The following is a 22,839-nucleotide window of genomic DNA, read 5'->3' as shown; positions in this document are numbered from 1 at the left end:
TTTTATTTGTTCCAAACATTATAAGGTTAAATAATGCATTTCACGATAATTACGTAATAATCTTTATTTGGTATAATATATTTAAATGTAGTATGGAGAATATATATATGTTTATTAAGAAACGTGTTATATTAACCATTTCAGCCTCAATTTTCAAAAGAATTAAATAAAATAATTTACCTAAGAGTATATTTTTTAAAAAAAAACCTATATTATGATTAATATTATAGTCATTATATATTTTATTACAAACTGAAGAGTATGAATTTTGCATTTTTTTACAAGTGGTTTATATTTTATCTGTACGTTTGGAAAATTATGCAAATTTATAGATTATATATTATGATATTTGAGTAGTTTTCAAATTTTATTTTTATTAAAAAAAATATATATTTTATGAAGTCACCTCCTTTGTAAATCTAATATATTAGTTTTGATCAATTGATTATTACCTTAATTATAAGTACGATTGACATTTAATTTATAAAAAATGTATACATAATATAAAAAAATTTTTAAGTAGACCTGTATAATATCGAACCATCAGAAAGAAAGAGTACTAGTTACTTTTATGGATTTATTTTTTTTATTTATATGATTATATTACAAATAAATTTTGGTTATGTAAAGTTTTATTTTATGGATTTATGAATGTGTAATAATGTAATTTTTAAAAAATATTTTATTAAAGAGAAATTAAGTAAATACTATTATAATGGATATTATATATATATATATATATATATATATATATATATATATATATATATATATTGATAACATTTATATACAGTGTATGTAAATAATATTTTTACATAATTTTAACTATAAGGTTAACTACCAGATATTTGTCGATAATTAGGTGATTTTCTGAGAATTTTTGTTTTTGAAAATAATGTTTCTGTCTAAATAGACCTTCTTTATATTATTTTAAACTATTATGCATATTTTATTTTTTATCTATCACGTTTGATAAAACCTAGTGTACCCAAGTAAAAATGTTGACTTTATTTATGGCATATTCTTAATACTTTATATAAAAATAACTTTGTTGGATTGTTCATATTGTGCACCTTAAACTGTCGTTTTTAATTACACAGTTATTTTTAACCTTATGACAGTAAGGTTCAGCGATACAGTTTTGCTCCTTTTCCTGCACCAGTCACCACGATCATGTTTGTACTATTCAAATTAGTTATTATAGTTTTACATTATGTCTATGAGGCATGATTTTGATAACATAGCATTGAATACGTATAATATAACTTATTATGGTTATAATAATAGCTGTTAATAAAATTAAATACAATTAACAAATTCCTCGAAACAGTTAACATTTTTTAAAATATTTTACTATAAGTAGTAAGTGTAATCCGTACAATAGTACAGCCCGTAGATAAGAATAAACCAATTTTAATAATGAACATTAAACTAATGAATGAAGCATTTCTATTATTCAAAGCTCGGTTCTTAAGTCGGTAGTTAACACTATCTTTTTAACTTAACTGGGTTTTATTAATTTAATTTTTCAACATTAACTTTCCCCTGCATTAACACCAATGTTGTTATTGTTATCGATACTAACAACTATCGCTTGAAAAAATTTTATTTATCCCGAAATCCCGCATTTTTTTAATTTCACAGTGATTTAACTATTGTGGACAGTAGCGCCGAAGACCGAAGTCCATGTTCATGTATGGCGATTGGCGGTCGCCAGTCGCCATACATATACAATTTTTTTTTGGAGGTAGGTACCCCGTACAGTAAAGTAAAAACCATATTATCTTAAATCGTGGTAAATAGTAATAACAAATTGTAATAGTGATATACATATAAGTCATACAACTATATAAACAAGATTGTGAGTTCATAAAAACGTTATAAAAATGGTCGTTAGTGTTATACTGTTTACTGTTATCTGTCATGGTCAGTTAATGATATACTATAAAATTATATTATCTATTATGTTGATAGTCAGAACTGGTTATTTTTAAATTTGAATTTTGGAGTTTCCTTTAGTTTGATGTTTTGCTGTGTCGCTGCGCGGCGCGCTGTAATATTTGTCATTTGCCCACGGAAGGCGATAAGTGATAACGTAACAGAAAGCGGTACAGATTTTTAGTTTTAAACAAAAGACACCATGTCTAATACCAATATTGAATCGGATTGTGTGTACAGAAAAAAAAGATTAGGCTTATAGAGTAATTGAAATCATCATCTACCATTTTGTAAAGTTGCTAAATTAAATTTTTAATTTTTTTTAAAAACATGCTTTTATAAAAAATAGTAAAAAATAATTTTATTACAAGAACAATTTACCGATAAATTGTAGCACATTTAATTTAAAATGTCAATAACTTAGAAAATTAACTACAATTTTAAATAATGTTAAACATGTTTAATTTTTGACAAAAGAGAAAAGCGTGGGCCCTATTCAACAAAGTCCCTCATAAATTTATCAGATAATATTTTTAAATATAATTTTTTTTGTAATTTAAATTTGGTTTAATATTAGAGTGTGACAGTGACACATACTTAACTCAATGAATTTGGACTTTGTTGAATAGATTGTTTATATTTAGTCGAAAATGTAAATTTTCTGTAGATGGAAAGGTGAGTGGGTAGGTGACTTGACATACATATAATTATAGACTTCGGCGCCACTGATTGTGGAATCAAAATATGTAGCATCAATTGTACAGCTTTTATATTACACTATTTGTGTGTTTGACTTATGTCTTATACATATTTACATAAACCGAGTTATAACAATAGTACCGCGTATCACAGTCAGAGCGCACTGTTTTTGGACGGCTGGACGGTGTCTGACAAAAAAACACCATTGTGCTTTATATGCTTTATTTTGTTACTTGTTGGGTAATGATGCAATGGAAACAGAATCCGTATCCCCTGTATTATTGAAATGAAGGACAATAAATAGTGTAAATCCAACGTATTTACCATGGTGATTGCTTATATTAATTTATCTACAATGCATTTATTTACTAGCTGCCTACTAAATATGTCCGTGTCAAGTATCACAGCTGTCCGTGTCAGCTGTGATACTTGCGCATATATCGCCATCTATTGGAATAAACTTTCACTAAAGTTTTCCAGGCAACTTTTCCAATTTTTTATCCGCTGAAATCTTATTCGGACTATTACGAACATCAAATTGCATAACTATAACGAAAAAGTATTGTACTTGTACCTACTTGATGATAAATTAAAGTTTGGATGGACGTGTCTTTTGACTTCTTGAAATTCGAAATCAAGAATTTCATCTTCCATAAAAACTTCATTTGATGTGTTATTATGAGGTATATTTGAAGCTCTCTGTATGCGATTCGACTTATTAGACGAATTTTATTTATTTTTATTAGGTTTCGTATTGGTAGTGTATTACCGGTAGACGGTCTAACAACAGGCCCGGTCATTATTAAATAAGATAAGATATGGAAACGACCGCCGGATGGCCGGAGAGTCCGAGCAATACAAATAACTACCTGCTGCGATTAGTCGGCATGAGAGTAATATAATTAAAATTACCAAATATTTGTCACTGATGGGTTGGATACAGTCTGGAGCTTCGAAAAGACGTCAGATCTGGCATAGGTGGATCACTGCGGATCGATTGATATTAATCTTGAAGTAACAGGACACTTACTCGGGTAATAAAAACAGAACGAGAGAGCATGTCGTAGCATGTCGCTTGCAACATGACAGTCGAATTATTTCAATACCTAACATTTTTATTCGGCTAAAAGACCGATTAATAAAGATAATGTTTTAAAACGAATGTAAAATGTCACTTTTTATGATCACATTTGGTTGGTCACCTAGTTACTTTTTTTTAAGAGACCTTATTGAAGAGGAAAAAGGAAGCCTCCACGCGGAATATTAGATGTTCAGTATTAATGATGCATGTTTGTTAATCGTACTGGCCGTTTAAGTAATCCGATAACATCGGAGAACTCGTATGAATTTGTCGTAACATTTACTTGAGATCGATTTAATACTTATCAATATCATTCTCCTACTATATATCTTATGAGGAACGTTAACAAAATTGTAAACTTCGAATTAAAAAATAAAATTTACCAAAGGTCAAAATTCAAAATTGAAAAAGCGCAACATCCGATCTCAAGTAAAATTCATAACTAAGTAAAAACTAAACACACCAGACGGTCATTCAAATTTGAATCGGTATCGCGAATTCGATGCGTGATTTTGTCCACCCAAAAAAAAGTAAGTATCCAGATTACAGTCTAAAAACCTGTTTTAGTTCGTTTCACTAACACCGCCTATCTAGAGCGCTGGGCGCGGTTCAAAAATGTTATATAGGAGTTGCCTATCTATTTTATATACTTATCTATGCTAAAAACTAAAGACCTATAAAGAAATAGACTGTGTCTCCCACACGGCACACACCCGCTGCGGGAGTCAATATCGTTAGAAAGAGATAAAATACTTGTTAGGTTTCGGGCTTTGTTTCCCATAGAATAAAAATTGAAAAGACATGACAACTAACACACACATAGGGAAATATTTAATAATTTAATAATAATAATTATTATTTATTATTGGGTTATTCGAAGTTGTAAAGTATTTAAGTAAATGTATTTTATTTTTTTGTAGAGTATCGAATATTTTCGTATGATTTATTGTTTAAATAGATAGGTAAGGTATACCTATCGGTAATAAATAATTAAAAAAAAAAAATTATAATTTCATTGACATTTGATCAATGAACATTTAGTTTTACTTTGTATAAAACGTGTATGTTGCAACCAGGTTTTTATACTCTATAATGTTTGCATATTTTTTTTAATTTTGCAAGAACCAATTTCAATTATGTATTATTACAATTTACACCATTAAGAAAAAAATGAAAATTCGATGTTTTAATAACAAATTTAAATATAAAAATTTCGTTATCGGGTGTTATCATATTACTGTTTTCCGTGATATTATTATTTCTTTCATGGGATACTTTACAAATCTCTATCTCTTTTTAACGATATCGACCCTCGGACCTCATTCTACTATCAGTCCGTTTTTTTATAGGTCTGTGCTAAAAACATTTTTATGTTTAAAAATAAATTATTAAAACTATAGTTTGGGATACACCCACAAATATATAAAACAATTTGTTTAACAATTGTTGTTTTATATATCTGTGGATACACCTACTGATAAACGCGGGATAGGTTAGGTTAAGACAGGCTAACACAATTACCACGAATGTTGCGTGCTACGATGTCATGTTACTCCGACATTTTAGTTACGAATGACAATTGCTTCGATGACAATTGACACGAAAACATTTACAACGAAAATATGTTTTCGCTATTATTTTTTATGCCACGATTTACAGTTACATCGAAGTTCCATTTTTAATTATTGCTTCGATTTACATTTACCTCGAATTCCAGTTACATCGACATGACTTATCAAAAAATCTTAATGTTATGATTTTGCTATTTTATAGGACATTTACATTGATAAACATTATATGGACCTTAAATTCCATTTATACTGACATGACCCAACAACTAATTTATATAAAACTATAAATAATAAATTGATAAACTGTATATTTGTAATACTTATTCACCAGGGGCGTATTTATGGAGGGGGAGGGGCTGAGGTGGCTTCAGCCCCCCCCCCCAGAAATTTCAGGGATTTTTTTTAAGTCTGCCTAAGCGGCATGAGCCATACTCTATATCTATAGGATATAAATTGTAGAAGTTCAATATTGTCGTTTTAAAATAATAAATTGCTATTTACGATTTTTTTTTATAACACAACGACTGAAGTTGTTATTATTATATTTTGGGCGCCAACTGTTTTCAGTCTTGTGGCAATGCGTAGGGATAGGAGTGATCATCGTCATAATATTTTGCTTTATTCCGCGATACATACAGTGTTCACTACTATTGAAGAGATATTATAAATAAATACAAACAATTAAACATCAGTAGTATATAGGAGCTTATGTTGAGTATAAACAAAATTTAAGTGACGAAAAAAAGGTTTCTATTTTATAAAACGTATGGACCCCTGATTGTAAGTTTGATTTTCCATATGATACTACTGGAAAATATAAACGTAAATTTCAAATTAAATGGCTTGAAACTTTTAAATGGTTGGCTTATTCAAAATTAAGAGAAAGTTCTTATTGTAAATATTGTGTATCGTTTTTTAATTTAAGTCAGGCTGGTAAGGGTTTTTATGAGCAGTTAGGCAAACTTGTTTTAAAACCCTTGACGAAATAGAAAGATGCATTGGAAGTGTTCAGAAATCACGGAAAAAATTATTATCATAAAAATTCGTTGCTTACCGCTGATAACATAAAGGCTATTTTAGATAAAAAACAAGATAATATATTGGTACAATTAAATAATAAACGAAAGGATGAAATTTTAAAAAATCGCGAAAAACAGTTAGGTTATGTGGCAGACGGCAACTAGCGGTAAGGGGACATGAGGATTCTGGTCAAATCTCTTTAGAAGAACCAAAACATAACGATGGTAATTTCCGTTGTTTGCTCCGATATTGCGCAAAAAATGGTGATAACGTATTAAAAGAACATTTAGAAACTAGTGGTGGTAAATCTATGTATTGTGGTAATGTATCTATTAAATTAATTCAATTAAAAATACTTGAAAAAGTATCAAAAACAAATTGTTATACAATACTAGCAGATGAAACCACTGACATATTTCAAGTCGAACAATTTTTCTTATGTATTCGTATGTTGACGAGGAAATTTTAAATAGTGAAATTATAAAAGTGATTTACCTGGGATAAACGACATTAGAGAAGCAGTGTATGAAATTTGGCAGGTTAAATGGCCAAATATTGAAGAAAACTTAAGATCTGCAACTGCTATAGAAGTTCGAAGAGCCTGTGATCGTTTAATGTACCCTAACATATTTGAATTACTAAAAATACTAGCTATAATTCCAGTATCCACCGCTATGGCTGAACGCAGCTTTTCAACTCTTAGACGACTAAAAACATATTTAAGAAATACAACTTCTGAGTCCAGGCTAGTAGGACTAGCACTTTTATCCATTCACCGAGACATTGATATGAATGATGATATGGTATTAGACAAATTTGCCAACAGTGGTAAAGAGAGAAATTTGATTTAATATAATTTGTTTTACTGTTATTATAATTAGTATTAATAAGTATGAATTATAATTTCAATTTTATTATATATTTTGTAAGACTTGAGATTTTGTAACTAAGACTAATAATTATATCAGAATTATAATATTAAAATTTTACACTTAATTTCGAAGTCTTGTTTTTAATGGGTTGAGAATGGGTAAGTTTGGCCAAATTTTTAAGATTTATTTCTGGATCAGAATTTAGAAATAACTCTTTACACAGCGCTTTTACTCAATGCCTCAGCCCCCCCCCTCCCCCAAAAAAATATCTATTGTTACCTATCGTTTTATAATATAATATTCCTATATTATTATTAGTTATTTGCTTTTACACACTTAAAACTTTTTATCGAATTATAGTGATTAGGTCTTTATGATTGCATGTAACAAAACATAGAATTAACAGTTACATTGTAGGTAGTTATTTCAATATAAATACCATTTCAATTCAAAACGGATGCTTAAATTATAAATATTGTATTACCTACACATTTGATATAAATTGTATGCATATTTTATTCTAGATGACTGAAATAATTAGATTAGTAGCAGTAGTAGCGACAATAATAGTGACGCAGAAGTTTATTTTTTAGGTTATATTATTAACCAATATTTCAATGAAATTCGAAGACCTTGTTTATTGTCGACAAAAATTGACCACATAACCATATGGGATGACCAAGATTTTTTCGCATGTATTCATCTGAGTAAAAACAAGTTTAAAATTGTTCAGCAAGAAGTAACTCAAATTTAAAATAACATTAAGGGGACCGCAGCGTGTTTTTTATAAAAAAATATAAAGTATAAATATCAAAGAAATTATAACGCCACCCCATTTATAAAGTGTTTCCCTATACATTGTGAGAATTTAGTAAATCTACCCCTTAAGGGGGTCGGAGCACAACTAGTTTTCATGCGTTTTAGCGGTGCTTAATTAGACATACTTCTCGATGTTGGATTTTAATTTTTAAAGTATGTGTGGATTTGTTGGCAAATTGTCTGGGTTTCTTAGGAAGTCCATTTTTGATTTAAAATTTTATGCCTAAAATAAATTCAAATGAAATTCGGGAATAAATTATCATTGAATTTTCAAAAAAATAATTTTGGAGATCTTCAAAAGAGAAAATTGCAAATCGCCTTCCTAAAAAACCTAGAAAATTTGTCGAAAAATGCATACATATATTAAAAATTAAAATCCAACATTGGGAAGTATGTCTAATTAAGCACCGCTAGCAGTTGATATTTACCAATATAAAGTTAACAACATTTTTATTTTAACGTTGTAACTTACTTTAATTAATAATTATTAATAAATAAAGCTTCTGTTTGTAAAACCCAGTTTACTTAAGCTAGGATTAAATTTGATTGATAAATTCAGAATTATTTTAATCTCCGATTAATCTTAAACCAAGATTAGATAAACGACATTTTAACCGCCGAATGATAAAATTGTCCTTAACACTATATTGAAAATTAATGTTTTTTAATAATAATAACAATAATATATTTATAATAGTAATAAATTTACGCTAATGAGGCAATTTACAATTTGTTTACAACAAGTTTTACAATAATTTATTTAATTATGTACAACAATATGCATTAAACTTGACAAATTATTTACCAAATACAACTACAATTGTAGAGAAAAATAAAATAAGTATAAAATCTTGTAGAGTTAATAGATGACTATAAATAAAAAATGTAAATAATAAATAAGCTAAGTTAAAATTGCTTATTGAGAGCACTCAAAAAGCCAACATTTTGAATTGAATTACACGAATTATAATTTGGTTTACTGGAGCGAGATAAATTTGTCGTTGTGTAGAAACGTAAACTCTCGTATAAAATCGTATATTAATATTTAGTACATTAAATGAATCCAATCATCATTTTTCAGAACAGTCTTATATTTATATAATTTATGATATAGTTATTTATTTATATTATGTATTTAAAAATATATCATTTAAATTCTGTCAACATACCGTAGTATTTTACAGACGATTCAACAATTGGCTTTATTTTCTTAAAACTTTAAAAAGTAAAAAATATAGGAATCATTTCTGGATCAATTTTACAAAATTGATAAGTAGACTATGTTATAATTCAAAATAAAAGCATATTCAAGGACTGACCTAACCAAATTTTAGTAGGTCTAATGTGATTTATGCATTTTGTATTGTTAACATTTTAACACAAGGCCGGATTTATGGAGGAGTGAGGCTCACGTTAAGTTGTTAGGGGAGGACTCACCATTAAAATTGGTATGAGCGTTAAAAAAACAATACCAAGTAACATTTTGTAAGTTTTACAAAAAACAAAATAATATAAAATTAAAATGCATCTCCATGGACACGCATATTCTTTATAATAATTTGTTATTTACAAAATAAATGATTGTAGAAATGATAACATTTTACTAATACTTATTATTTTTCAATAATGAATATTATAATACTAAACTTAAAAATTTTAACAGTTTAATAATATTTTAATTGTACGTCCATGATTCATTTTTGTTACAATTTTTATAACAATTTTTGTTTTAGAAATTAGATTATATGTAGATATAATAATCTATAAAAATTCTTTATAATCTATATTATTGATTCTATAAGATTTCTCATTTTAATTTTGATAGAATTATTATTATAAATAGTAAATACATAATCATATACAACGGGGTTGCCACTGCCACGTACATTGTAACACGCAAACGACTAATAAAATCATTTTTTTTTTCATAAATTAATAATATTATTAAAATTATCTGTTTTGACAAAAAAAAAAAATATACCATATATTTATAATCCTTACCAGTATTAAAATTATAGGCTAAACTGTACTTAACTGTTACCCAAACTACTATAGACGGCCGTTAATGATATTTCCTAAGTACTAAAAATGCAGAGACGTATTTAGGAGTTTTGCGCCCTAGGTAAGAAAAATAAACACTCCCTTCCCAACCTATATTTCTTCTTCAATAGGTGTATTTGTAAAAAAAAACACGATAGTGAAACCAATGCATTCTTTGCTACACTCATAATCTGAGAGGTATATTAGGTATACATAAAAATAACGTTTTTAAAAACATGCTTTTTAAAAAAAAAAATAGTAAAAAGTGAACTAAAAAGTAAAAATAATTTTATTACAAGAACAATTTACCAATCAATTGTAGCATATTTTATTTAAAATGTCAATTACTTTGAAAACAATCGAAAATAAATTTTTGACTAAAAAGAAAAGCGTGGGCCTTATTCAACAAAGTCCAAATTTATTGAGTTAAGTATTAAGAAATGTATGTGTCACACACTAATATTAAACCAAATTTAAATTACAAAAAAAACTTACAATATAAAACATTATCTGATAAATTTATTAGGGACTTTGTTGAATAGGGCCCACGCTTTTCTTTTTAGTCAAAAATTAATTTTCAGTTGTTTTCAAAGTATTTGACATTTTAAATAAAATGCTACAATTAATTAGTAAATTGTTCTTGTAATAAAATTATTTTTTACTTTTTAGTTCACTTTCTACTATTTTTTTTTTTTTTTAAGAAAAGCATGTTTTTAAAATTTTTTTTTTAAATTATTTATTTTGTTTTTTTACTTTTTAGTCCTATTAAAGGTATTTAATAATTGCTGAATAAATTAATAAATTAATTTTGGAAAATTTGGAAAAAAAATTAAGTTTTAGTGAAATGACCCCCACATTTGACCCTGTGTAGGGTGACCTGGATGTCCGAGTCCCAATATGATTAAAGAATATTGTATTGTCATCTAAGACGAGTGTCTGTGCCAAGTTTCAGCCCTATACGACATCGGGAAGTGGGTTAAATTAATTTTGCTAGATTGAAAAAAAACCGTACAAACGTACGTACGTACGTGTTAGCGAGCTAACTGCTAAAGAAAAGCATGCAAAAATACATTTATTGAAGTACATATTACATAATTATATTAGGTATATTTATTATTAATTATACAATAAATCTAGATGTAATAGGTTAAGTGACAACATTTAAAAAAAAAATCTCTTAATATATCAAATTCCCCATATGTATAAGAATATTAAAAATATTAAAATTAAAAATGTTCACGCCGAGCTTATGCAATAAAAAACGCCATTAAAAGGCGAGCAAAAGCAGTATATTTTACGCCGAGCGTATCAATGATATCATCATAATCTAACTTCTTTGTTAAATCTGACTCTATAGTTAAAACAGCCAAAGAATTTAGCCTTTCGTCTGTAGTACTTGATCTCAAATAGGAATTGACCCTTTTAAAGACTGAAAAAGACCTCTCAGTAGAACAGTTAGATGTAGGACAAGAAACAAAAATTCGTAACGCAATTTCTACATATGGTTAAAAATCTTTTTTTGTTTCTTTGTGATTACGAGTACATAAACGTTACGAACTAAGATTATTATTACTGGCAGTTGGCACGACCGTTTAAACGTGTCTACGAAATATGTTTGGGCGGCCATATTCTGTATATTCTCAAACTACAATATACTTTTCCATGTCCTGGTATTTTCAGTGCATGTTTCGTGACAAATGAAAACCACAATAATACATTTATTAGTATCATTACTTTTTTTATCACCCAAATGACCTACCGTATTTTATCAAAATGCTCTCCAAAATTTACCGCCCGGGGCCCAAGCCCCTCCTGGCCCTCCCCTGAATACGTCTCTGTAAAAATGTAATAATTATTTATGAAATTAAAATTGAAATTATTTATTTATGATTTTTAAAATCTCAAATATATATTATGCTTAAAATTTGTTTGCTCTAACCTCGACAGAATATTTAAAAATAATTACACTATCTAATCGCTAAATGGGATAAAGCTACATTTTAATGTTGTTAATTATGTTAATTGTCTTTTTTCGATCTGGAAAGATCCCATGATGTTGTGAGCCCCGATAAAGCAATGTCGGAGTAACTACAAGTCGTGGCATGCAACATTCGTGGTAACTGTAGCAGCCCGATAAACGCAACCTCCGTGCAATTAATTATTGCCTTTAACCGTGGTTGTTTACGGTCAGTGGCTTTCCAAGTCCAACGCACTACCGTGGTTAAGCTGATAACGCGTAACGGTTGTTGACTGTTGTTCAATTAATTCATTTTTGTAAGATGTTCTGCTTAGTACTTACTACTTTTGCGATTTTAAAACTTAGGAGTTCGGAATAATTTATAATTAATTGTAAATGGTTCTTTTAAAAAAATCGTAACATCGGCATGAATGTTAACACTTTGTTTATTTCGTTTTTATTTGAAGTGTCTAAATGGCGATTTTAGAGTAAATGTTCATATTTTGTGTTTTTCCCATACACACTAAGAAGAGCCCTGTTTAAGTATGTATAGATCACAATTTTTTTAACCCATCCACCCTTGTTTTTAAGAACAAATGCTCTTTATTGGGCACCCTTTTCTTTGATATTTTTTTTAAACATCGTGTAGTATTTTTTACCCAAATCACGAATCTAAAGTTAAATATTATTCCTTTAGGCGGATTCCTTTAGTTTCAATGTGATAGCTACTAGAAATTTGCATATTTCCGCATGTACACCAATACCTAGTCGGCAAAAAAAAATTTCAAAAATAAGGGTGCCCGGTAATGTGCATTTATACCCAACATTTAAATAATCTCACACCCCTAATATTTATCATTTGTCATTAAGTTTGTTTTTTGTGATTTAACTATATCAATGTACCAAGTTTCCAAACTAATTATTATAATAAGGATAAGAGTCTTACTGAGATATTTGGTACTTGTGTACTATATGGACCCATATATTTTATTCAATATTAGAAGATAATTAGATAAAATAAATCACACTACACATTAATACAGTTTCTTATGAAGCGATTACTTGCCCCCCACCCGCCTCTATAGCCCTCTATAGGACGTTAAGTTAAGTCAAGTTTTAATTAAAGAATAAGTTAAAAAATAAAATAAAAAGTAAAAAATTATCGCTCAGTAGAAATCGTAAGTATTACTTGCCAAACTCGTAGACTTTTGAACATTACAGATATCACAAAATTTGTACATTTTTTGTTATTTTCTTATTAAATATACTTCCCTATACTTAGAAAATGCATAGCTTTATTTAATTGCCTGATATTGAAAAAAATAGGAAGGAGAGAGTTCGTATAATACACAAGTACCAGATATTTTAGCAAAATTTAATATGTTTGTAAGAGAACAATAAGTATGTCACAAATATATTAGTAGATATTTTTGAAAGCTGATTTGTAGTATAATAATAATTATACTCATCATCATCAGCTTCTAAAGGCCAAGCCTTGTTGTTGTAGCCAATCATGTCTGTCACATGCCCTCCTCTTGAGATCTTGGTAAGAGGTACAACCCATCCAACGGAAGATTTCTTCAAAAAAGGACTTACGCGGTCTTCCTCTAGTTCTTTTACCCGCTATTTTTCCTTCCATAATGATGGTGATGAACTCATTGTGTCTTAGTAGATGACCAATTAGCTTTATTTTTCTTTTCATTATTGTGTTCATCACTGTTCTTTCTTCATTGACCTCGTTCAGCACTGCTTCATTCGTCTTATGTTCTATCCAGCTTGTTCCTGTCATTTTCCTCCACATCCACATCTCCATCGCCTCCAGCCTATCTTTTTCATACTTTCCTATCGTCCACGATTCACAACCATATAGTAATATACTCCAAATGTATGTTTTTACGAATTTCTTTCTTGAACTTATACTCAGATGTTTATTAGCAAGAAGTGTCCGTTTTTTCTCGAAAACTTGTTTTGCTAATGTAATTCGTCTTCTTCTTATCAAGCTTCCTAAATAACAGAATTCATTTACTTGTTGTAACTGCTCATTGTTGAGCGTTATATTTATATTTGTTATAACTTTACTTATAACCATAACTTTTGTTTTTTTAGAGTTAATTTTTAGTTTGAACTTGTCTATAGACGAGTCAAGTGTATGAAGCATTAAATTTAACTCTTCCTCGCTGTCAGCTAGAAGAGCTATGTCATCTGCAAACCGTTTCCCTTTTATTGATATTCCTGTAGAGTGGTCTTTCATTTCATCTATTGCATGTTTAATAAATAAATTAAACAAATATGGAGACAAAGGGCAACCTTGCCTTACTCCTTGACGAATTTTCGCTTCTCTCCTACTTCCGTTTACTTTATTTCAGGGGTTTGACCCTTATACAAGTTCAATATTAAGTGCCTGTCTTTCCAATCTACTCCGCTTTCTCTTAGAGTGCTAAATAGGAGTTTCCAATCTACCTTGTCAAACGCTTTTTCCAGGTCTACAAATGCTATAAACGTTGCTCTATTCACGTCAACTCTCCTTTCCAGCAGCTGTCTCAAAGCTAAAATAGCTTCTCGCGTTCCTTTACCCATCCTAAAACCAAACTGGTCATTGTCAAGTTTTTCTTCCACTTTGTGTTTCAATCTGTTCTTTATAATGTTCAGAATTACCTTTGACGAGTGAGCTAGGATAGCGATGGTACCGTAGTTTGAGCAATCGGTAGCATTTCCTTTCTTGGGTAGAGTGATCGTTTTGCTTTTTATGAAGTCTTCCGGAATTGAGCCTTCCTCATAGCATTTCTTGATAATTTCAAATAGGACTTTCTTTGTTTTTTTCGTCTAGGTTTTTCAGTATTTCTGAAGGTATATCATCCAATCCAGTTGATTTTTTATCACTCAAATCTCTAATTGCTCGGTTAAATTCATCCTTAGTAATTTCTGGTCCTTTCATAGCTGGATTCAAATTTTGTTCATTCTTGATGTATTCTTCTTGCTTGTTGTTAATGTCTTCTCCTATGTATAGATCTTCGAGGTATTCTTTCCATCTGTTAGCAACCTCATCGTTATCGAACAAAATTTTGCCTGCTTTATTTTTGACAATATTGCTTCTAGTTTTTGGAGTGTATTGCAATTTTTTAACCTTAGCATATACTCCGTTGTTGTTTCTTTTCATCATCATTTCTATATCTTCACTGTACTCTTCCATCCATTTTTCCTTCGCTTGTCTGCACTTTTGTATTATTTTATTTCTCAAATGCTTGTATTTATCATAGTCTTTGTTTCGCCAGAAGTTTCTTTCCTTGATGAGCTCTAGTATGTCTTGTGACATCCAGGGTTTTCTTGGTTGAAGGGTATTTTTCCCAAGCACCCTGTCTGAGGTTTCTTTAATTACTGATTTTAGCTCTTCCCAAGATTTTGCCTCTTTATTTTCGAGTACTTTTTTGAAAATATCAACTGTAGTGCTACTCTTCAGTTTATCTAGACACCACTTTTTGATGGGTCTCTTGGCACTCTTCTTGAAAATGATATTGCACTTTGCTAGTACTAAGTTATGATTTCTGTCTATATCACAGCCTGGATAAGAGTGACTAGACCTAACTTGGTTCCTATATTTTTGTTTAACTAGTATAAAATCGATTTGAGATCTTCTAATATCTATAGGGGCTTTCCAAGTGTATCTTCGTCGTTTAGGCACTTGGAAGAAAGTGTTAGAGATTGTCAATTCAAGTTGTTCACAAAACTGTACGAGTCTGGCACCTCTTTCGTTTTGTTTTCCAAGACCGAATTTTCCTAGACAGTTTGATGAGCTATCCTGCTTTCCGACTGAGGCGTTAAAATCTCCCATAATTATCACGTTCGCTTTATCATCAGTTAACTTCATAAGTACTTCAATTTGTTCGTACATTTCTTCGATTTCAACGTCTTGGCTGTTTGTTGTTGGAAAGTATACCTGAATTATGTAGATGTTCGTAGGCTGAGCGTGGATTTTAACCACCAGTATTCTGTCGTTAAGGTGGTATGTATTTATTATGTTGTTTTTCCATTTCCCTTGAACTATTATAGCCACTCCGTTTCTACCACTCTTGTCATTTCCACTGTGGATTACTCTGAAGTCTTCTGTAATATAATCTCCATTTCCGCCCCAGCGCGTTTCACAGATACCAAATATATCAATATAAGTATGTTTCATTTGATCTTTGATCTCTTCTATCTTTCCTGGTTTGAGTGCTGTTCTAATGTTCCATGTTCCAATACGGAACGATGAGCAAGGATTTCGCTGAATGACGACCGAAGAGGCCTTGATTCTTCCCCTGCCGGATCTTGGTTTTCGAATTCCATGATCAGTCGAATAGGTGTTTCTTTGGTCGTGACAGTCCATGTTTGGAAACTTTGGTTAGGGAAATCCAATTGGATCATTAATGCAGTGGGATCCCTCTGGCCTTCTGCATCCTCAAGCCGTTGACCAACCGATGTGGTTCATCCGCCTTTTCAAGGCAGTTTCCTACCATGGGGACAAGAGATTTCCCCACTCTACTCAGCTCATCCGCCCCGAAAGCCGTTGGCTTTGTAGATGTGTCTCCTTATCCCGGGAGACTTTCGATGTTCCTATTAATCGCCTTTTACGATAAGGGGAACAGCCCGTGGCCTTATTCTAACCCGAGGCCCACACGGGGGAACAATTATACTATAAAATAATTATATTATTTCTAATAATTATACTATAAATCTTTTTTTATGTAGTAAATTATGTAAATTTTAAATAGGTATTGTTGCTTATTTGGATGTCAAGTTGAATTGTATCTTATATTTTATTATTACTGCAACTAGGTAACTGTTTAATAGTATTTACTTTAAAATCTTAAAAATTGTTTTATTATTTTATAATATGTATAGCACAATAATGATTTTAATTACTACTTTTAAAATACTTTGGAACATAGAAAGAGGTTAATGCAATAAAGTTTTTCTTTTTCTTAAAAAAACTACTTTTGTTTTTATAAAAAAAGTCAAGCAAATCTTGAATAATGAAAATACAAAATAAAATAAATAATGAATATTGATACAGGCTAGAAATAAAGTTCATACTTGAGAACAGTAAATTAAACATTTTATCTAAAATATAAATCAATTTATAAATTTGCTCTGTTCCTCCAGTAGCGGAACATTATTAAACGTACCTCGATAAACAATTATTTATTTCTCCTGAATTTAATATGTTTCTACTTTTTGTTCGGCAATGGAAACAAAATACATTTTTTTTTTGTTCCGTTCAATAATAGTTACTTAAATAAAAAAATTGTTTTAGTAATGGCTAATTTTATTTAGTACTTATATAATATTTTTACAAAAGTAAAAAAAAAAAAAATGGAGGAAGAGTGGTGGAATAAGTAAGAAGGCATGTATGTTAGCGCTTACTGTTGCTGGTTTGACACTTTGTCACACGCGCTCCACTTGCTGGGCGAGTTCAAATTGTTATTTGGACTTGTACCCAAACACTACAGAATTAATTGTAAGTTAAATATGTTATTGATATACCTAACCATATCATATTATATGCTGCTGAGTAATGTGCGCAAAAAAAAATACTACACTCCACCATTCCTCCCGTCCTAAATTTTAAACTAATAATATTAAATGTTATGACTCAAAACTGGTTATGAACCATTTAAAATTTTCAGAAAATTATTCTTATTTAAAAAACGAATTTAACGTGTACAATACCATTATTTAAGTTTCAAAAGTTACCTTACCTATATCTGGCTTTTGAATGAGAGGATGAGTGGGTAAGGCTTCAGTGCGTTTGGCGCTCACTTTCACTGGTTCAACACTCACGGGTGCTCCATTGGCCAGCCGAGAAATCATCTAGTGAAAAGGAGTCACCATCCCCCTCTCCGGCAACGGACTGATGAATCGTTCCGGTTAGCGATTCTGCTTAGTAACCATCTTATGATGTCGGCGTTGGGCTTTTATGGCCTATTAAGCTTGCATGATGATAAAAGTAAAAAAAAAAATTTTTTTTTTTTTTTATATTTTCAAATTTATTATTTTATTTTATTTGTTTTTTTTTTGTTTACTACTTGAGTAAAAGAAAAAAATGTGGTACTTATAGGGTAATGGAACTTCCACTAGACAACATGTTGATTATTGAGACTTCAGTCAAACCATTATATAATATTAAAATTCTGTATACACTACGACTTATAAAATTATAAAATAAATATTAGAACCATAATAATGTATTATATTTTATGCAATTTCCTGTTTTGGTTTATTACAGAATGCCTCCAATTACTCGAAATCAGTTGAGAAGAAACTACCAGGCTGAGCCTTACTCTAAGGATAATCGACCTGCAGAAAAGCGAGCAGCGTTGTTAGATCTAGTTGCAAATAATGTAATGATTGTAAAGTATTAAATAACTTAAAAAATATTAAAGATTTTAATATTTAATAGGAATTTTGAATAATATAATATTACAGGGTGCCAAAAAACACAACACCAGGTCAGAGGTTAAGAAAATAGACGAGAGATTATTTAAAAATGGTAATGCAGTAATTGTTAAAACTGAAAAAACAAATCAGATTATTAGTAAAATTGATGTTTCTAAAAATACAATTAAAAAGAAACCTGAAGCCTGTTCAAATTCTAAAGAGTTGAGTATATTTTAACTATTAATTTACTCATTATTTATTATTAAGTTCTGAATACTATCGTAATTATTCTACATAGGGTTCGTCAGTCTTTGGATAATTCAAAAAATAGTACTTTATATCAAACCGCTATCGAAGAAGTACCCGATTCTAAGCTATCAATCAAGTCTGAAGATTCATATTTTTCTGCTGTTGACAGCAGTAATAGATGCACAGTCGTCGATACTAATAGCTCAGAGTTCTATGATTCAACTGTACAGGAACTGTAAGTTAATAGTTTTTAATTATTACTTATTTTTATTTTACTTAAAAATGTTATTCTAGAAGTGTTAATTCTAAAGAAAATGAAGAAATATTTGAAATTGATCAGTCCAGTTGGAACAACTTTGTGTATGTAGGATGTTATGCCAAAGATATTTTCAGATATTTAAGAGCACGAGAAGTATGTATTGATAAGATATATATATATATTTTTTTTAAATACAAAAATAACTTAATGAATTAAACCTTTTTAAATTTGTAGCACCCACTTTTTAGGTACACAGAGCTTTTTTTTTTTAGTAGTATGCCTGAATAGATCCTTTTACATCTAGTACTATGTTACCACTTTTCTACGACACTGGGTTGATAGGAATTGAAATACATTTTTTTAAATGTGTGTGTTTATTTTTAGGAACAGTTTCTTGTAACTGATTATATTAGTGACCAGAGTGAATTAACTACAAGACATCGAGCCATTGTTGTTAACTGGTTGGTCAATTTGCAAGAATGCTTTGGATTGAATCATGAAGTGTTGTATATGTCTGTAAAGCTTATTGACTTGTATTTAATGAAGAATGATACGGCAAAACATAAATTTCAACTCCTTGCTTCTGCTGCAATATTATTAGCTAGCAAAATTGATGTAAGCGAAGCATGAGTTCTGTTCATTAGATTACTGAGAGTAAACCAATTCTCTATTTTTAGGAAAGAGAACCAGGCTTTCCATATGATCTAGTTAAACAAAGCAAGTATATTTTTACGGAAGAAGAATTGTTTGTCACTGAAAGAGCTCTATTAAAAGCTTTAAATTTTGATATCCATGTCCCTATGTCATATTGTTTTTTAAGGCGTTTTGCTAGAGTAAGAAAATAATTGTCACTTGTTAACTATTTATGGGTGTGATATTTATTATATTATTTTTGTTTACTTTCATTAAGTGTATGCAAGTACCAATGGTGATGTTGACTTTAGCAAGGTACATTTTAGAACGCAGTTTAATGGATTACAGTTTTGTGATGATCAAAGAATCTCTTAAAGGTGCATCTGCATTGTACTTGGCCTTTAAAATGTGTTCAAATCCTGTTAAACATAATGAGTTTCTTAAATACACAGGTTGGTATAATTTTATTGTTTGTGGTAATCAATTTGTTTTCTATTCCTCAATATTGTTCTGATAAAATTTAGAATATTCCTTTAGTATATATATAATTTTGTTAACCCCCTATTGCTTTATTTTATCAAAGGATACAATATGCAAGACATCAAAGGTACAGTAATTGCTTTAAACAATATGTTGCACATAGATCATTCAGGGCTGTCTGCTATAAAACAGAAGTACTCCCACGAGTAAGTGCAATATTAAACTTATTTGTCTATTTTTAATTTCACCACAACAATTCACTTTTTTCACAGGACTTTTTACAAGGTTGCTCGCAAACCATTACTTAGCAGTTCGAAACTAAAATTTGACTAAACCAAAATGACCTATATAGCGGTTTAGTTGTTCATCTTTTAATATTTTAATTGTTTTTATTTTATTACTTTTCATAATTTTTGTCTCGACGGGTACACCACATAATAAGAAACACCTTTTAAAAACTTCACTTGTAAAATAATGTTAAAAAAAACAACAAATTATAAAACTATGTATGTAACTAATATTCATCTAACATCCTTTTTGTAACATGATCCTAAACTATTTGAAATGAACATTGAAACCATCGTTTAATAACACGTTGATAATGTTTTTCTAGTTTCATGTCCAAAATAATAATATTAAAATTGTACCCGACCTCTCAATTGTACTTTACTTTTTTTATATATAATTTTTTTTGTACATAAAATATTCTTGAACTTGTCATTTTATATCTATATAGCATATTTTTGAAATAATGCAGATGCATTTAGTAATAAACAATACATCATGGCTAAAATTCATATTAAGTCATTGCGAATAAGAAGTGTGATCATTGGCAAGTTTATCTTTTTCTATTTCATTTATTGTTATTGTGTCATATTGATAATCAATAGCAACTTCACATTGGTATTAATATTATTATTATTAACGATAACTAAATATTTTTTATGCATCTTTTATTCTTGCGTGTTACTTCAAAATATTATACTAACTGCCATTATATCTAATATTAACTATTACAACTAATTAAAATCTGTATGAATTCAATGTTTTTTTGTATTTTTAATTTCTTCACTACACAGCTGATATTTACAAATTAACATTAAATATATTATGACTTAATGTAATCACTATATAGACTATATTTTATAATATGATTAATGAAAATGTTGCAATTAATGTTAAGTGTTTTAGTAAATGTATTATTTTCATAAACTAGGTTATTTTTTTATTATTTATCAATTAGAAACATCAATATACTGTTTGCAAGAAAGATCACTTAGAAGTGTCAAATATATGTATATATTTTTTTATGCATTTATAGAAACTAGTTTTTTGTGCCTTATTTTAACAAATCTAAGAGCAAGTATAAACTTGACTAACAGTTCAGAGGGCGTCTGGGTAACTTTTGAAGTATACTAAGTAGGTATCAACTGTCCGGAAAAAAATTAAACATTGTAGTTGACACATTAGATATTTATGTATGTAATACATATTGTTTGAATTTATTGAACATAAATTAATAATATATAGATAATGCCATCACTACAATTAAGTACTACTTTAAAGTGGTTATGTATGAATAATTACACAAACATTTAATATAAATCTAAAATTTATATTTTAAAACAAATGTTAAAAAATATAAACTGATTTTTATTAGGGGTAGTTGGATAATATACTTTTCATACATACATTTTCAAATCTGGGTTTGATTACTAGTGTAGGTAAACACCTACACATTCTTGGTTTTGTTATGGAAACATTATGAACACTGATATTTTTTAATAATGGACCAATGACGTAAAAACATGCCATTAAAATTAATAAAATTATTATAACACTATTTACATGACTTGAGGTTACTCCCACTTGGATGTCTTGATTAGTTCGCCAACGTTTCGGAACACTTGCATGTTCCATCTTCAGGGCTGTGGTTTGATGTTCCTCGTCTGCAGGAGAGTGTGGTACAAGCAACAAGTGTTCCGAAACGTTGGCAAACTAGTCAAGACATCCATGTGGGAGTGACCTCAAGTCATGTAAATAGTGTAAATATAATACCCCACTCAAGTTTCAATAAGTATTATAACATTTTATTCAAAAAATGTTTTAATACTAAAAAATTGAAACTTAAATAAGTTTATAATATACTGATATTTTTTAAGAATTCTAGGTAATATTTTTCATTTTAACATTGGTATTTTTGAGAAAGTAAATCTGTTAAAATGTGTATAGTTTGTTACTATTTTATATAAGTATTGTTTACGAATTTTGCGGCGTCCATCGAGTATGTTTTCATTGCAATTAAAGTCTGATTACTACTACGATAAGAGGTTAATATTATGTTTTGCCTTTGACCAAACAAATGGGTTTGGCCATTAGTTAACAATATAAATAATAAAATTTGCTGAATTTTTACTCATGGTAAGCTTCGTAAAGACCACAAGTGACAAGAGTCTTTAACAAATACGAGTAACGCATAGGGCATAAAACACATTTAAAGAGTACTTCATTATGATTTATTAATTTCATCACAGAACCAGAATAGGATTTGGGACATAATATATAATATTTGTGAAATTTCAATACTTTGGTTTTAAAAATTTAAACAAATTTGTAATTGATAATTTCTATCAATTGATAACTCATAATTGCATTACAATCACTTATCTAGCGAATGTAACATTTTTCTAATCAGTAACAAAATAATAAATATGATAATTTAATTTTTAAATGTGGTCACACTGTTTTTAATTTCAAATCTTAACGTTATTTATGCTTTCTGGAGACTAATCGCCGACCGCCCGCCG

The 22,839-nt window shown here is 29.3% G+C and overlaps 2 protein-coding genes across 4 annotated transcripts; one reads left to right on the top strand and one right to left on the bottom strand.

The window, feature by feature from the left end:
- The first annotated feature begins 12,301 nt into the window (after nucleotides 1-12,301).
- On the top strand, nucleotides 12,302-21,119 carry LOC126844637 (G2/mitotic-specific cyclin-B3). Of its 3 annotated transcripts, XM_050582955.1 has the most exons (11): nucleotides 12,302-12,540; nucleotides 17,715-17,980; nucleotides 18,260-18,383; nucleotides 18,460-18,632; nucleotides 18,710-18,895; nucleotides 18,955-19,072; nucleotides 19,304-19,534; nucleotides 19,597-19,752; nucleotides 19,830-20,004; nucleotides 20,136-20,238; nucleotides 20,305-21,119. In XM_050582955.1, the coding sequence occupies exons 3-11, from the start codon at nucleotides 18,261-18,263 to the stop codon at nucleotides 20,363-20,365; spliced, it is 1,326 nt and encodes a 441-aa protein (XP_050438912.1). In that variant the 5' UTR covers nucleotides 12,302-12,540; nucleotides 17,715-17,980; nucleotide 18,260; the 3' UTR covers nucleotides 20,366-21,119. The 3 variants fall into 3 exon arrangements, with proteins under 3 accessions (XP_050438912.1, XP_050438911.1, XP_050438913.1); XM_050582954.1 differs by lacking the exon at nucleotides 17,715-17,980 and having other exon boundaries at nucleotides 20,305-21,117; XM_050582956.1 differs by lacking the exon at nucleotides 17,715-17,980 and having other exon boundaries at nucleotides 18,260-18,374; nucleotides 20,305-21,113.
- LOC126844781 (craniofacial development protein 2-like) lies at nucleotides 14,792-16,360 on the bottom strand. The gene has a single exon (XM_050583190.1). The coding sequence runs from the start codon at nucleotides 16,358-16,360 to the stop codon at nucleotides 14,792-14,794; it is 1,569 nt and encodes a 522-aa protein (XP_050439147.1).
- Nucleotides 21,120-22,839: the final 1,720 nt, after the last annotated feature.

This window comes from Adelges cooleyi, unplaced genomic scaffold, assembly GCF_023614345.1.
Source record: "Adelges cooleyi isolate 19-005CV unplaced genomic scaffold, UGA_ACOO_1.1 ACOO_flye_CR_arks_rails_tigmint_CR_PRNA_651, whole genome shotgun sequence".
Lineage (NCBI taxonomy): Eukaryota > Metazoa > Arthropoda > Insecta > Hemiptera > Adelgidae > Adelges > Adelges cooleyi.
The sequence above is the reverse complement of the archived record's forward strand: the minus strand, read 5'-3'. Positions and strand labels throughout refer to the sequence as shown.